Consider the following 14,652-nt stretch of genomic DNA (forward strand, 5'->3'; position numbering starts at 1 on the left):
TAGGAGAGAGTGGGGATATTTTGCTGTTATGCTTAATTTCATCTTGTTTTGTGTTTCTGATACTTAAGAAGCCAGCAGAATGGAATCACTGCCTAGGTATTATATTATTCTAATAATTGATGAAGACTGTTTCTTCATAATATTTGGCACAGTGGAAAATTAATATGAATACAGTTGTTCCATTGACAGCTCTTACTGTCTTCCATTTGCTTAAAACAGTAACTGTGCATTTGAGTATTACACATTAAAGAAGACTTGAGAAAAAGTAAATAATATAGGAGATATGATACAGAGTTTGGTGATGATGGTGGCTTCAACTGTTTTACATAGCAAGAATGAGTACCAACAGATTTCCTTCCCCACTTTGCTGTTAATGTTGGTTTCTGGGGCAAATAAAGTGGGTTACATATGTACATTTATGTGTATGTATATATAAATAAATGTGATATATACAAATAGAAGCTACAGTTTTACAAAATAATTTACCCATCCAAGAGGATTTGAGCAAAATAGAAAGGCTCAAGAGTCAGGACCAGCCAGGAAGAGTACTTATTAAATAGCAGCTGTGCAGAAGGTGAGAAGAACAAGAAATACAAGTAGATTATGGCAGACATTTCTACAGGCTACATTGAGCCAGATCTACTGCTAGCAAGGTATTGATTCCGATCTTGCCTCAGTTTTTTGACTATTTTATTCTATTCAGCTTTAATCCATTTAGTCTGTCATGTGGAACATTGGAAACTGCAGTGATCCTCTCTTGATATGGTCCCTAGAAAATTACAGATGGTGTTTGTTGTTTTGGAAAAAGAAATAAAACTCCCTTGCCTTTATGGCATGATAAATATGGCATCATATCTTAGGCAAGTGCTAAATTATGCAGTGCAGAGAATGAAAAAAATCAAGTCACTATTGACAGTATTTTTTTTCCTAAGAAGATACCAAGAATAATGAGAAGGATTTGAAAAAATGGGATGTCAAATTGCCCTTTAGCTACAGTACCCATAGTAGTCTAAGTCTAAAGCTCCTACAAAATCTAGGGTCAGTGTAACTGTTTGTAATGCTCTTACTTTTTTGGTATAAATGGTTCAAAAGTGTTTGAATTCACATATGTGCACAAAAATGAGCAAGAGTAATCAAAACACCTGGTTGTTTTTTTTGTCATACTAAGAGGCAGCATGCACACACTCCACATAATATTATTAGTTTTTCTCTGCTAGATGTATGAAGTTTTATTCACTTAGTACAAATTAAGACTAGAGTCTGTATGTATCAAAGTGGTGTTCTTCAGTGTTCCCCTTCTCTTCTCAATCAGCATCCACACTATATGTGTCAGTCTTTCATTGCATGAAACTCTGTAAGTCAGTTGTGGTGGGGACAGTGAGAATCCAGGGATGGTATTCTCTCCACTTTATGGAAAGAAAGAAAAAAAAAAAGAAAATGTCACTTGACATAGCTTGTGTGATAGTGGATGCTATAGGTTTATTATGTGGATTTTTTTAAAGACAGTTCATTCCAGGCTGTTAATGCAAAAAAAAATATATATCTCTGATCCATAGAACCCCTGATCTGCAGATTTCTGGAAGTTAGAGGAACATGTCAGGAAAGTATCATACATGTTTATCTTATTGCTCTTTCCTTACCTGACATCCCACTCAGGAGTTAGACAAGCATGTGGAGCTAGTCTCTTTTGGACTCAGTATGTTACTTTAAAAGTTAAAGGGTTAGTCCTTTCAATTGAAAATGGCAATAGAATTTGGAACTGCAAAGATTTTAGTTTAGTCTGTTTTCATAATCGTAGTGTATTGTTCTAGTAGTGAAATAGTTTTGCTGATGTTCCTGTCCCATCATAGAATCTGCATTTTCTAACAGATCTTCACCTGTAGTATTTTCTAAAGGTTGTCCTTAGAATGAGGTGCAAGATATGCAATCAAAATGTAGAGGGGTGCAGTTAAACCTAATAGAAGTTGCAGACCTGAGTGCAAAATAAGATAGAGAACTTTAAACCATTCTAGTGTAAGTTCGCTAAGACAATACTTTTATACCATGTGGGCTCAGTTGCAGTGGTATGAAGATGATATTTGCAAATAAAGACTATTTTGCTTTGGAAGCTGTAACAAATTATCTGTACCACCAGTCTGTTTTAGTTACTGCCTCTGTCCAAACTTGGTTACAGTTAAGAAGCTAATATCTGGAAGTGATAATAACTGGAAAATATTTTGTGCTTTAGTTTTGCTTCTGTCCATTTGTTTATGACTTTGAGAGCTTTGTTTAATGTATCTTGATTGTGTAATTATGTCCACATCTGCCTAATTCACATCATCCAGCCAACATCATAAATTCTACAAGGGAAAGTTAAAATTCTATCTTTCAATACTTGTAATGTTATTCCATGAAGTAGACAAAGAAAAATATTATCAGTTAGTCACTATTTTTTACTGATTTAATTTAATTTCTTTGAAGAGTGTATTTGTTATCTAGGACTATTTCTAGAACTGTGGAGTCAAATTAATTTTTTTTAAGCTCCATCATATGCCACTTCAGTGAAAGATACAAGTAAAAGATTAGTGATTCAATCTGAGTACTTTAAAAATACTCTTGGGTTGCCTGTTGGTGATGATGGCAAAGTAAAAAAACTGTCTAAAACATTTTTAGATAGTGGCTTGTATGCATGGAATATGTGACAACACTATCTTTTTAGGTGGCGAGCAAGTAAGATGACATGTTCTATAACAGTGCATTAAGTTGCCCACTTCAGCTAAAATACTTTCCTATTTAAGCAAACTTAAAGACATAACAAGAGAAGATATAACACAGTGGAGGAAACAAAATAATTAAAAGGAGAGAGGTTATCCTTTCACTTTTTGTAGTATTCCTAGTTCCCATGTTTCACAGTATTTGGCTCCTTCTTACCCTATATCCTCTAGTCATGTATGAACACATGAGAAATGTGTTCTTCTATACAATAAAAATCATAATTCCAAAAGAGTACTTGACACCATGATCTATCTTCACCTTGAGGGTTGAGAACAATGTTAAGAGGACAACCTGCCCTTATATTTAACCTACTAGGAAATGCTGTATTATATATAAGAAAAGATAAACTGTAACTATACTTCAACTTATTTCTGATAGACTAACACCAAAGCAGTGCAGTGGTTTTTAGAGGATTCTAGTAGCCCTATAGTTTCATTATTCTAAATGCAGTTCACTTTAACTATAAATTTCTATAGAATATTTTTAAAAAATCAATTAATTGTGCAGCACTCTATAGTTACAGCACAAAATTAATTCTGCCTGGAAGAGTGGCAAGTTAGAAGATCATATTACAATGTTATGTCCTACTCACTCCTCTTTTGGTGTCAAAGTGTCATATAAAGTGCCAGGAGGGGGAAATTAATTTAATGAAAGACAAGAATGTAACTAAATTTAAAGCAGATATTCATGTAGAATCTTGAAAAGTTACTTTAAAAGCAGTGGTTTGGTGTCCATGAGTATTCATGTTATCCTGGCAGAGTAGGTCTATGTCTGCAATTCCTGTCAGGAAGTTACTCCTACTGAATGCTGTTCTGTAGTGCAAGTGGTTGTTACTTCAGTACCAACCTAAGCAAATAGGTTTGATTCATTAATGCACTGAACTCCATGTTTAGAACATGCCTTTTTATTTTAAACATTATATCAGCCAGGCTATATTTAGAATCAGGCACATTAAATGAAATTAAATGACTGACTAAGGACATTTTGAAACTGCTAGTGAAAAAGCAAGAAATATAAGTTTAATTGATAGTCCAATCCATGATTTACAAAAATTACAAAGCAATAAAATTTATGGACAGTGCTAACAGTTGGCAGCAGGAAAACGGACAGGAAAAAATATACTGTAACTTTAATTTCCATTACTGAATAATGCTTTTCAGTAAAAAATAACACAGTACTTTCATAGGATTGGTTATTTTTTTTATTTAAAATATTCGACAAAGAATTCTGAATTCTGGCCTACAGAGTCATGCTTCTTGATACTCTTCACTTGTATTTTCATTGAAAAATCTGGTTGCCTTAGAAGACTTGGAGTACAGTAGTTGGTCTTGCAGTTTTGGTAACTATGAAATAGAAATTTGTTACAGGGAAGAGCTCTCTTCACTCTTCCCTTTGCAAGGGAAGTATTGACTCATAGGTGTTATATATTTTTCTGGGCCTTTTTCTCATTGCTTGCTAAAATGAAAGTAGCCACTGTTTGAAAAGGGGAATGAGAAGGCAGAAATACTTTCACAGTAGCTTAAGGATCATTACTTCTTATCTGCCTTACTTTTTAAGGAAGCTAGAAAAATAAATGAGTCACAGGACATATTTTCAATATGTACTTTACTAAAGAGCTAAATATAAGCCTGCTGAGGTGTGTTACTTGAATATCTGCTTGGTCGGGTCATCTTTTCTTTCTTTATTTCATTCCCCTTCCCCTTTACTAAAAGCCCCTCCCTTTTCCCCCTGTTTGCTTTCAGCTTTGAGCAAGTCTGTCTGATGTTTTTCTGTGATGATAACCAAATGAACGAAGTATGGTGTTATTCCTTATCAGTACAGTTTGTGACAATATGACATTCTCACACAAAATGTTTATTTGAGCCGAAGGTGTCTCAGTTTGTTTTGGTGGTTTTCTCTTCATCGTACAGTACAGGTTGTTAGTTATATCCATCTGACTGCAATACACTCTTAATTGTGAATCTGCTTTAATGAAACCACCATCACTTAGCTAGAGCCTTATTTGTTGTCTTGTTTTGGCTTTAAAGGTAAAAGGCACAATTATTTTTTGGTAAATGTAATTTTGAATTTGCAAACTCACCACACCATTCAAACATAACAAAACAAGAAAAGACATAAGCACATTCTGTCTTCTCTTGAATTGCTGTTCAGCAGTCACAGATGTCAGTGTCAGGTACACATTACTTTAACAATGTATTTGTCAGTCTGGTTAACCCTGTTTTGTTTTTCTGGTTTTACAGGCAAATCGCACCTGCCCAATTTGTAGAGCTGATGCTTCAGAAGTGCATCGTGATTCAGAATGACCAATCTAAGAGCACAAATCTGGTTTGGGTGTTTCTGGTCACATGTATATATGAACTCTCTATTGAACTTAGCTACCCATGTGGCTTCCAGCCTACCCTTTACACAAAAGGGTCAATGGACCTTACTTTGCACTGTGTGACTTAATCAATTATAAAGCTTATAACTAGTCTTCACAGTTACGGGATTGTTATACTAACAAGTGTGATTGGAACTCCAAAGATTTTTTTTTTTTAGCTTAATTTTGTGTGTGCACTAACATTCCCTGGGTTTCGTGTGATCATTCCAAGTATTGCTGCGAGATTACTGTGGATGTGATCTTTTAGCATGTGCTTTTATATAAAAGAAAAAGAAAAAAAAAGTGGTAGCTCCAAACAATATAGCAATCTACCTTATATAGAGCCTTCAGATACTGTGAGTGGGGATGAATGGTATGAGTGTGTTTTTGCCTGAGAGAGGATGAGTGAAGCGTGCTTGTGACTGGGTGTGCCTGCGTGTTTGAGAACCTATATACCAGCATGTACTGAGAACGTATGTGTGTAGTAATAATTATGCTGCAATGTATAATCTTGTGTGTTATTTAAACAGTACTAGTACTGTACACTGGTTCCTTCCCTTGTGTTTGCAGTTGCACACTGAATGCAATGGGTGCAGCAATTACAGACATTTAGTATTTTGTCCCCAACGTACTTACAGGTGTAAAGACCTTTCTACCTACTACTATTCAAACAGCTGTTATGCTTCCCCTTCACTGGAGGCTTTAAGTGTGTACCACTAAAGAATGCATTGATTCTTCATACATGAGTAACCTTGGGGGTTTTATCATATGTTACAAAGTCTAGATTTTTAAATGGCTGATTTACAAGTTATTTTATCAATTTAGAGTCACAATATCACATTTAGCAATATTAATGTTTTCAATTGCTGAAATATGTCAATGTTTTTCTGTTTTCCTTTTAAATTTTTCTACCTGGGTTTACCAGTTATGTATTTCTTTCATGAAAGGAAGCAGGAAGTACACTGAGGGTGTCCTGGTCTTTTGGAAAAGCTCTTAACTTTTGCCCATTGTACTTGCTAAATACATAATCTTTTAGCTTATAAACACTGGCTTTTCATTCTTTGTCATCTGCAAGGAAGTTGGTATGTAACTAAAATAACTTGTAAAAAGTTACAATTTTATTCCTGCGACTTCATGAATAAAATGCATTTCTAGCGTTTTCTCAGAGAAGTAGAATTTCATATTTCTTTCACCCTATCACAAGAGGAGGTAGGTTTTGGTCATAACCTGCAGAACTCAGTTGCCCTGATGCTGCTTCTTTCCCTTCCTTATTTCATGATAAGTGTAATAGGAAGAAGGAACTCCTAGGTTTTTGCAATCAAGTTTCCAGAGTGCTCCACTAGAGGAGAAATTTGGAATACTTTCCAGAACAGTGCTGTGAAGAAAGGGGATAATGTCTATTCAAGTGCTCTGAATAATGTTTTATTTGGGCTATGAAAAAAAATGAACTTTTTTTGTAATGTTCACACTGTTAACGTCTGTGATGTGTTCTAGCAAAATACTTAGGTCTGCATATGCCACAGTTATTAAAAGGATGCACTTTTTGCAAGGAAACTCTTCTCATAAATTCAGTGTCATTTCTTTGGTTGCAGTTGCAGCACAAGTGGCACAATTACCAGTATTGCTACAACTTGCTGCCAGTCTCAGCTTTAAGTTTATTCTTTATAATTTCTGATGCTTTTGTATGCTGCTGTGCTTTAGTATCAGTTAAAATTTCAGTGTTAGAGGTTCTCCAAGCTGGTTTTCCTCTTTGAAGATTTTACAGACCAGTCACAGCTCTTGGTGCAGCTAAATAAAAGCACAATTTTGCCCTGTTTCAAATGTTTTTCCCTCTGTTTAGTTATGCAGGTGGTTCTCAAAAACAGTGATGCTTCTGTACCTGTCCTTACTTAGGAACACTAAATAAACAAAAATGCTGTTATTTCCACTTCAAAATACTATAATTTCTTTTTCCTCTCTTCCAGTGGAGTTAAAGAATAGGCTTTTCACAACAGCACCTAGCAGGTTAAATTACATGTAATAAAATTTATTTTTTTAACAAATAAAATCATGTTTAAAAAGCATATGCCACGTATGTCTTACAAAACTTAGCCTCTTTTATATAACTGCAAAAGAAAAAGAATCCATGTACAGATTTAAACATGACTAACATTTCTGTGTTTAGTATTCAGTTCAAAGCATAGAAAGAGGGTACTTTTTCTAAACTTGATACAAGTGAACAAGACACATACTTCTGAAGCTGAGGGAAAGTAGTTCTCTTTCTGGAACAGGAGAAATGTCCCTTTTCCCCCACTAAAATACAGTGAGACGATGGGGGGTCTAGGAGATGGAGAGTCTAAGTTGGTAAAATCCTGCAATTAATTGTTGCACTCTTATGGCTCATCTCTTCTGGAATGGTTCTTCGGTTTGCTTGGATGAATGGGGACTTGGCTTCTCATGGTCAGTGTGTACAAAGAGCACACATGCTTAATGTTTTGAATCAGCTCAGACAGGCTTCAACCACATCTTCTGTGGTGGCTGTCAAGGGCAGGGGATTTATGTTCAGCTCTTAACTGCCATGTATTATGCACAGCTGCCGTGGTGCCTGACAGCACCTGAATTCAGCAACACTTCTTTATGTTCATTGCCTTTCTGCCATCCAGTTACTCTTTTCTTCTCCAAAAAAACAAAAATATACAACCTCCAATATGTTTGCTTTATCATATTGGCACTGCTGTGTTTTTTTGCATAAACTGTCAATTTAATTTGACATTTTGGTGGATATCAAGGCCTACAGATAATTCCAGTGTCTCATTTTTTGGCTTTCTTTAGAAAAAGAAGTAAGGCCATGTGTTGTACGTCATTTTGTAAAGGCTCTTGAATGTGACTTCACAGCTCTTAATACAATGCATAATACTTGGGATGAGACTTACCAACTGTTTTAATCTTAATTGTAGAAAACAGTTTCTACTGAGTTATCTTTGGGCCTTTGTAAAAGCTGTGGTTTTTTCCTTTGGTACATTGTTACCTCATTTTGCTACTTGTGTTTCAGACTTGCTAATTATTATGAAAGCTTATGGTTTTTGTTGGAATCATATTTTGTTGTGTTTTCTTTAAATCATATGCTATTGTATCATTTAACATGTAGTTTTAAATGTATTATAAATATCTGTAACCAAATCATTTGAAGGCTTGATAAATTTTTAACAAAATTTGTACATTTTTTATGAGAGTTACTAGTAATGCTTTACTAGGTAGTGCAATGAATTTTTATTTTTAATCCCTGTGCCCAATTTTGGAGTTGAGAGAGTTGTTCAGTAATAAATGTATGATGTACACTTACACAATTTTGTCCTGTTCTTTCTTTGAGAAGTGTATGGTTTTCTTTTATTACTGGGCGTATTTCTGTGCATCATTATGCAAATTGAAATGTTACTGGCAACAGACACTTGTGTTGTAGGTGTTTTGCCACCTTAACTGTAGCACACAACTTTTTCTTTATTCTTATGGTGAAAGAGCCTCAGAAACTAATCTGAAATGCTGTACCATATTTCTGAGGGTGTGAGAATTGAACTTACTCAAAGCCCTGTGCTCTAAAGATCTTACTTACTTAGCCAGAAGAAACTTTGCAGGGATGAAGGTGCTTCTTAGGCATACTGTTTGCACTGTGAATCAGCAGAAGAGATGTGTTACACTTGCAGTGCCCTGACAGTAGTAGGTGATACATCCTGAATTATAATGGTTTCATTAGCCAGGGTCACACAAGAAACTGGTAGTAAAACAAAACCAAAAAGAAAGGGGAAAAAAAAAAAAAAGGAATTGTGTGATTTTGGTTTTAAGATAATGTAAACTAAGTTGACAGATGTAGTTTTTTAAGAGGTTTACATTAACATAGGACATTTAATAGCTGCATCTATAGCAGGTGTTCTAGGTACTCAGACACATTTGAAGATTAATTCATACTTTTGAGAATCCTTATGCAGGTTCACACACATACCTTTTATATTTGGGAGATGCTGGAAAAGAGAAAGGTATCAATCTTTGATACCTTTGAGCTCAGATACTTGCAAAGTCACATTTTTTGCACGAGTATATTGCAGAGCAGCTTCCAGCATCATCAGTAGTTTGGCCATGACCAGTCCTAGCCTAAGAGCCGAATTGCCCTGCTTCTCTCTCCTCATCTGGTCTCTGCTCCCCACCTTTGTGTCACAGCATTTCAGTCTCTTCCTCAGCCTGTGCAGTGTCTGTCTTTGCTCAGAATCCTGTGTTACCACTCCTTGGGAGTCTCCTGGCATTCTCATTAATTACCTGACAATTTCTGTTGCTAACTTCTAGTAAATCATATCACTGCCACCAGATACCTCATCCTGTGTACTCTTTTGTGGTTCTGTTTTCCTTTCTTGCTTTCAACTACAGCTGACAGCTCTAGTTTGTCTGTCTGGTGTGTCTGCTGTAACCCTCCTTCTCACACTGCAGTGCACATAACCATCTGACTTCTAGATGTGGTATTTCCTTGCAATTGATTTGCCTTGCAAATTTGTAATTTGCATGCTCACAGTGCTTATCAACTGATTCAGGAATGACAGCATGCTGAAGAAAAGTCTTATATGTGCAATAGACAGGCTTGGCTTTTCAGGAGCAGTGGCATTGCTGCAGTTTTTGTCTAATTCTGGCCTTTGCTAACCTTGGTAGGTGTAGATGTATTTATTTAACAGCATAAGGATCTTCCCTTATCTGTGGTTCTTTGAGGAACTAGGATACACTTCCAAATCAACTGCCCTTGTCTTTATAGGGGAGTTCAACTTGCCAGAAATACACTGGGAGCCATCACACACCCGGTACAACCCAGGTCATAACATTCTTAAAAAGCTTGTAAGAGCTTTACAGAAGCAAAGGGAGCCAGCTGGAAAAGATTCCCTCCTTGACCTCTGTTTGTAAACAGAGAGGATCTCATGCATGGAGATTGGCTCCATCTTGGCCACAGTGACCACAAAGTGGTTAAAATCTTCATTGATATGAGAGAAAATCCCAGCAAAACCTCAGCTCTGGACATGAGGAGAGCAGACTGTTCAAGGAACTAGACAGTAAAATCCTCTGGGAAAATGTTTAGGCAGATGCTGGGGTCCATCAGTGCTGGTCACTTTTTAAACATCACCTAGGGGCACAGTAACAGGCAATTCCTAAATGTTGGAAGTCAGGCAGGTGAGGCAGGAGGCCAGCTTGGCTGAGGAGGCATCTTCTCTCGGAAATAAGGCAAAAAGTAAGGTATATGCCCAGGAAGTAAGGTCAGGTAACATGGGGAGAATGCAGAGATGCTGCTTCCCACTGTAGTGAGAAAATATGCAGCCAAAGCTCAACTGGAGTGGAAGCTGGCCAGAAATGGGGACAATAAAAACAGTCTATTCCAATGTATTAATTGCAAAAGGTAGTGTAATCAGCCTGTTACAGGATGAGCAAGGTCACCTCATGAACAGGGACAGGGGCAAGGCAGAGGTGTTAAATGCATTCTTTGCCCTGTCTTTAGCACAGATAATGGGCCAGGGATGATGGACACCCAAGGGGGTTTCAGTGCCCTGAGCTGGAGGACCATGACTGTGAGAAAGATCCATTTCCTTTTGAACCTGAACTTGTGCAGGATCTTTTCCATCTGGATCCCTGCAAATCTGTGGGGCCTGATGAGATTCATCCAGGAATCCTCAAAGAGCTAGTTGATGTCATCACAAAGCCTCTCTCCATGGATTTTTAGTAGTCTTGGGAATTTGGAGAGGTCCAGATGATTGGAAGTTGGTGAACATTATCATGGTTTTCAAGAAGGAAAAGAAGGAACCTCCTGAAACTACAGTGAAGTCTTACTTCACTGTCAGGTAAAATTGTGGAAAAGATTATTCTAGGAGTACTGAAAAACACTTGGAGGATGACCCAGTCATCAGTCACAGCCAGCACAGCTTCATGAGGGGAAAGTCCGGCTTGTTGAACCTGATTTCCTTCTACAGAAACATAACCCACCTACCTGACCAAGGGAAGCTGGGTAATGTAATCTTTTTGGGTTCCAGTAAAGCTTTCCATACTGGCTCTCACAGCATCCTTCTGGACAAAACATCCAGCACACACCGGGGTGAACACATCACATGATGGGTGAGCAACTGGCTCATGGGTCAGTCAATGGGGTGACATCAGACTGGTGACCTGTCACTGGTGGGGTTCCACAGGGCTCCAGCCTCAGCCCTGTGCTCTTCAACAGCTTCACAAATGACCTGGACACAAGACTGGAAGGGATACTAAGTAAGTTTGCCAACAACACTTCACACGGGCCCACTGGAGCCTGGGCTAGCTCTTAGAGCTCTGGCGCTGCACCAGGAGTGGGGAACAGGCAGGGCTTGGGGTCTGCCCACGGCTGAACCTGAAGAGCCACTTGCTTTCCAGTGCAGACAGAGACAGTGACAGGGAGCGGGTGGTGGAGAAAGGAGGAGGCCCTTCTCTTGAGGTTCCACAGGGAAGAGTTTATTACCAGTAAAGGGAGTAAGGTAAGAGAGCCCCAAGCACCATTCTGCACAGCTTTTTAATCAGTCTCGATTTAGGGGGTGGTTACAAACAATCATCCAACGGGGTATCTTCAGGGGCAGAGTGAGGGGAATACATCCCTGGTTTGGGACCCATCAGGACTCATGGGAGGAGAGGGTAGGTCACATGGGCCAATGGGGTGTCCAGGTTTAGGGGAATTCCAGAGGGTGTCATGATCAGGGATTGGCCCAAGGGGAGAGTGACAGAGAAGGTTCTGGAAAAAGGGACTGGGTTGCCTTGACAGGCAAGGGAAGAAGCTGGAAACAAAGGGCGGAGAAAGGCATGAGGGACAGCTTTGAGGGATGGTACAAATCAGGGGTGAACCAACTTTGGGGAGAACATAGGGGTACAACAGAACAAACCATTAAACAATAAACTAAAACAAACATGAACCACAACAAAAGCAAACACTAAATTGGGAAAGCTGTCTACTCCCTCAGAGGCCTTGCAGAGAAACCTGGACAAATGAGAGGGCTGGACAGGCATCCCCTATATGAAGTTCAATGAGGGAAAGTGCCTGATTCTGTGCCTGGGACATGGTAACCCTGTTGGAATTAGAGGCTGGAGAGTAGCTCCATGGAAGGGGACCTGGGGGTCCTGACTGAACATGAGCCAGCAGTGCCTGGCAGCCAGAAGGGCCACCCGTGTGCTGGGGTGCATCAGGCTCAGCATCGCAGCCAGGCAAGGGAGGGGATTGTCCTGCTCTGCTCTGGGGCAGCCTCACCTCGAGTGCTGGGGGCTGTTCTGGGTGACATAATATAAAAAAGACATTGAGCTTTTCTAGAATGCTCAAAGGGTGGCAATGAAACTGGTGAAGGGTCTGAAGGTGAAGCAGCTGGAGGTCACTTGTTCTCTTCAGCCTGCAGGAGACTGAGGGGAGACCTCAACATCCTCAAAGTGAAGGGGCCGGCACTGATCTCTTGACTGTCATGACCAGTGACAGGAAATGAGGAAATGGCATGAAGCTGAGTCAGGAGAGATTTAGGTTGCATTATCAGAAAAAGCTCTTCACCCAGAGGGCACTGGAACAGGCTCCCAGGGAAGTGGTCACAGCACCAAGCTTGTGTTCAAGAAAGGTTTGGACAATTCTCCTGGGGATGGTGGTGTGCAGGGCCAGGAGCTGGACAGAATGATCCTGATGGGTCCCTTCCAACTCAGCATATTCTATAAGTTTGTGAATTACTGCATCCACAAAGCTCTGTGCTTTTTCAAACACACAAATATTCTATTTGTGAGCAATCAGTTCTGAAATGCCTTTTCTGCCTAGCACAGTCTCACATGCTGGCCTTTGCAGTGGAGTGCACTGTGCCACTTAACACATCACTGTGTCTCAAAGTGCAATTTCCAGTTGTGAAAGAACTCCAGTATCATCAGACTTCTAACACTTAGAACAAAATTCAGCAAATCTTCATTTTGATATGGACATCTTGGAAAGGCTCATCCTGGCATCACTAGAAGAGTCTTAAGTTAACAGCTGTGCAGATGCCCAAGCCAGCACAGTCCTCCATGATAAATGTCCTGGGAGGTACCCCACCAAGTTCCTCTGTCTCACTGTTTCTTCCCATACATTTGTGTGTGCAGGAGAATCATTTTCACCACACCATGTTTGCTAGGGTTTGAATAATGTTTATGTTTTTTGAGAGGCGATGAAGGAAAGAATATGGAGAGAGAAGTTAAGAAGCAATTCACAGCTCATTTGAGTACTAGGAGCTTGGGCCATCATATAGTCTTATTTAAAAACTGAAGATAAATCTGTGAGTTCAGCAAGAGAAACAAGACGAAACTGTAGTCAAAACAAGGAATGGAAGTCTTTTTTTCATGTGCAATAGACTAGTAATGAAACGAGGTACATAGACCATAACATTCATATGGTCTACCATCTTCAAAAGAAATCCTTAGCGAGTAGCTGTGACAGTTTTGCATAGTAATTAGCAAGTATTTCCGTAAAAATTAATGAATAAATTGTGCTGATTGAAAGAAGAAAGAAGTTGAAAGAAGAAAGAAGTAAGAAGGTGCTGTTAAAACACTTTTTTTTGCAATATTTGAAGTATTGGTTCTCTGAGCTTGCTCTTGCTCTGCAATTTACTGACCTGCTGTTGATCATAGACTATCCTTTCTGTGTACAGAGATTATTTCTTCTCTGTTGAAACATACTTTTCCTTTCTACCCAGATCTAGTCCAACCTGTAGGGCCAGGAGCACTTTGGGCCTGTATGATTTAATTTTGCTTGGTCTTATGGCATTTTGCTATGTCTTTTCCTTCCTTTTGGCAAGGCCAAATTTAAAAACTAGTTACTGCAAACTGCTTTTCATCTTCCTCTGCATACCATTGCATCTTGGGCCAGCAAGAATAGATTTAAGGAAACAGAGCAGGGAAAAGAAGTTGTAGAGCATGAAAAGAAGTGATTGCACTTTGTCTTTAAGACTTCAGCATGGAGAATGATCCGTTTGCCACAAAAGGAGTAAATGCAGTTGAATACTACAAATGACACAGCATCAAAAAATAAGTATGTCAGTTTTGGTCTTGGATGGTTGCTCACTCACATGCTAAAATAATTCTATGACCAGGCCATCTGTCTGTTATTAATAGGGTGTCTCATTCAACAAATTAATGCGCTTCTACAATGTACACGAAAGGATAGGAAACCATACAACTTCTGTAGGGTTTGACATTTACTGACAAATATCAATACCAGATGCTGAGGGAACACAATCACAGTAATCAATTTGTATGGTCATATAATTCTGTGTATCCTCATTTTTGTGTAATGTCCTCAACAAGTCAAGTTTCATCAGTTTACTAGTAGAAGAAGAGCGGAGCAGATAAAGAATTGTTGTGTGACTTCAGTTTACCGCAGGGCGGGAGCCAGGGATAAGAGCCAGAACCAAAAGCCTTTGGGTTAACTAAAGGTCATGTGGGATGATTAGCTGCTAAATTCATCTTGAGGTAGCAGGTAGGAGTGCTATTTTGACAGAACTCCATACCTGAAGTGAAATGTA

The 14,652-nt window shown here is 38.8% G+C and overlaps 1 protein-coding gene across 3 annotated transcripts in view; it reads left to right on the top strand.

Moving 5' to 3' along the window:
- The window catches only part of RNF38 (ring finger protein 38), a 106,505-nt gene extending 98,111 nt beyond the window's left edge, over positions 1-8,394 (top strand). For all 3 annotated transcript variants that reach the window (XM_058823528.1, XM_058823530.1, XM_058823529.1), the window contains one exon: positions 4,995-8,394. In XM_058823528.1, the coding sequence (XP_058679511.1) occupies positions 4,995-5,057 (63 nt within the window). In that variant the 3' untranslated portion in view covers positions 5,058-8,394. The remainder of the gene's footprint in view (positions 1-4,994) is intronic.
- Positions 8,395-14,652: the final 6,258 nt, after the last annotated feature.

Source organism: Ammospiza caudacuta, chromosome Z (genome assembly GCF_027887145.1).
Source record: "Ammospiza caudacuta isolate bAmmCau1 chromosome Z, bAmmCau1.pri, whole genome shotgun sequence".
Taxonomy (NCBI): domain Eukaryota; kingdom Metazoa; phylum Chordata; class Aves; order Passeriformes; family Passerellidae; genus Ammospiza; species Ammospiza caudacuta.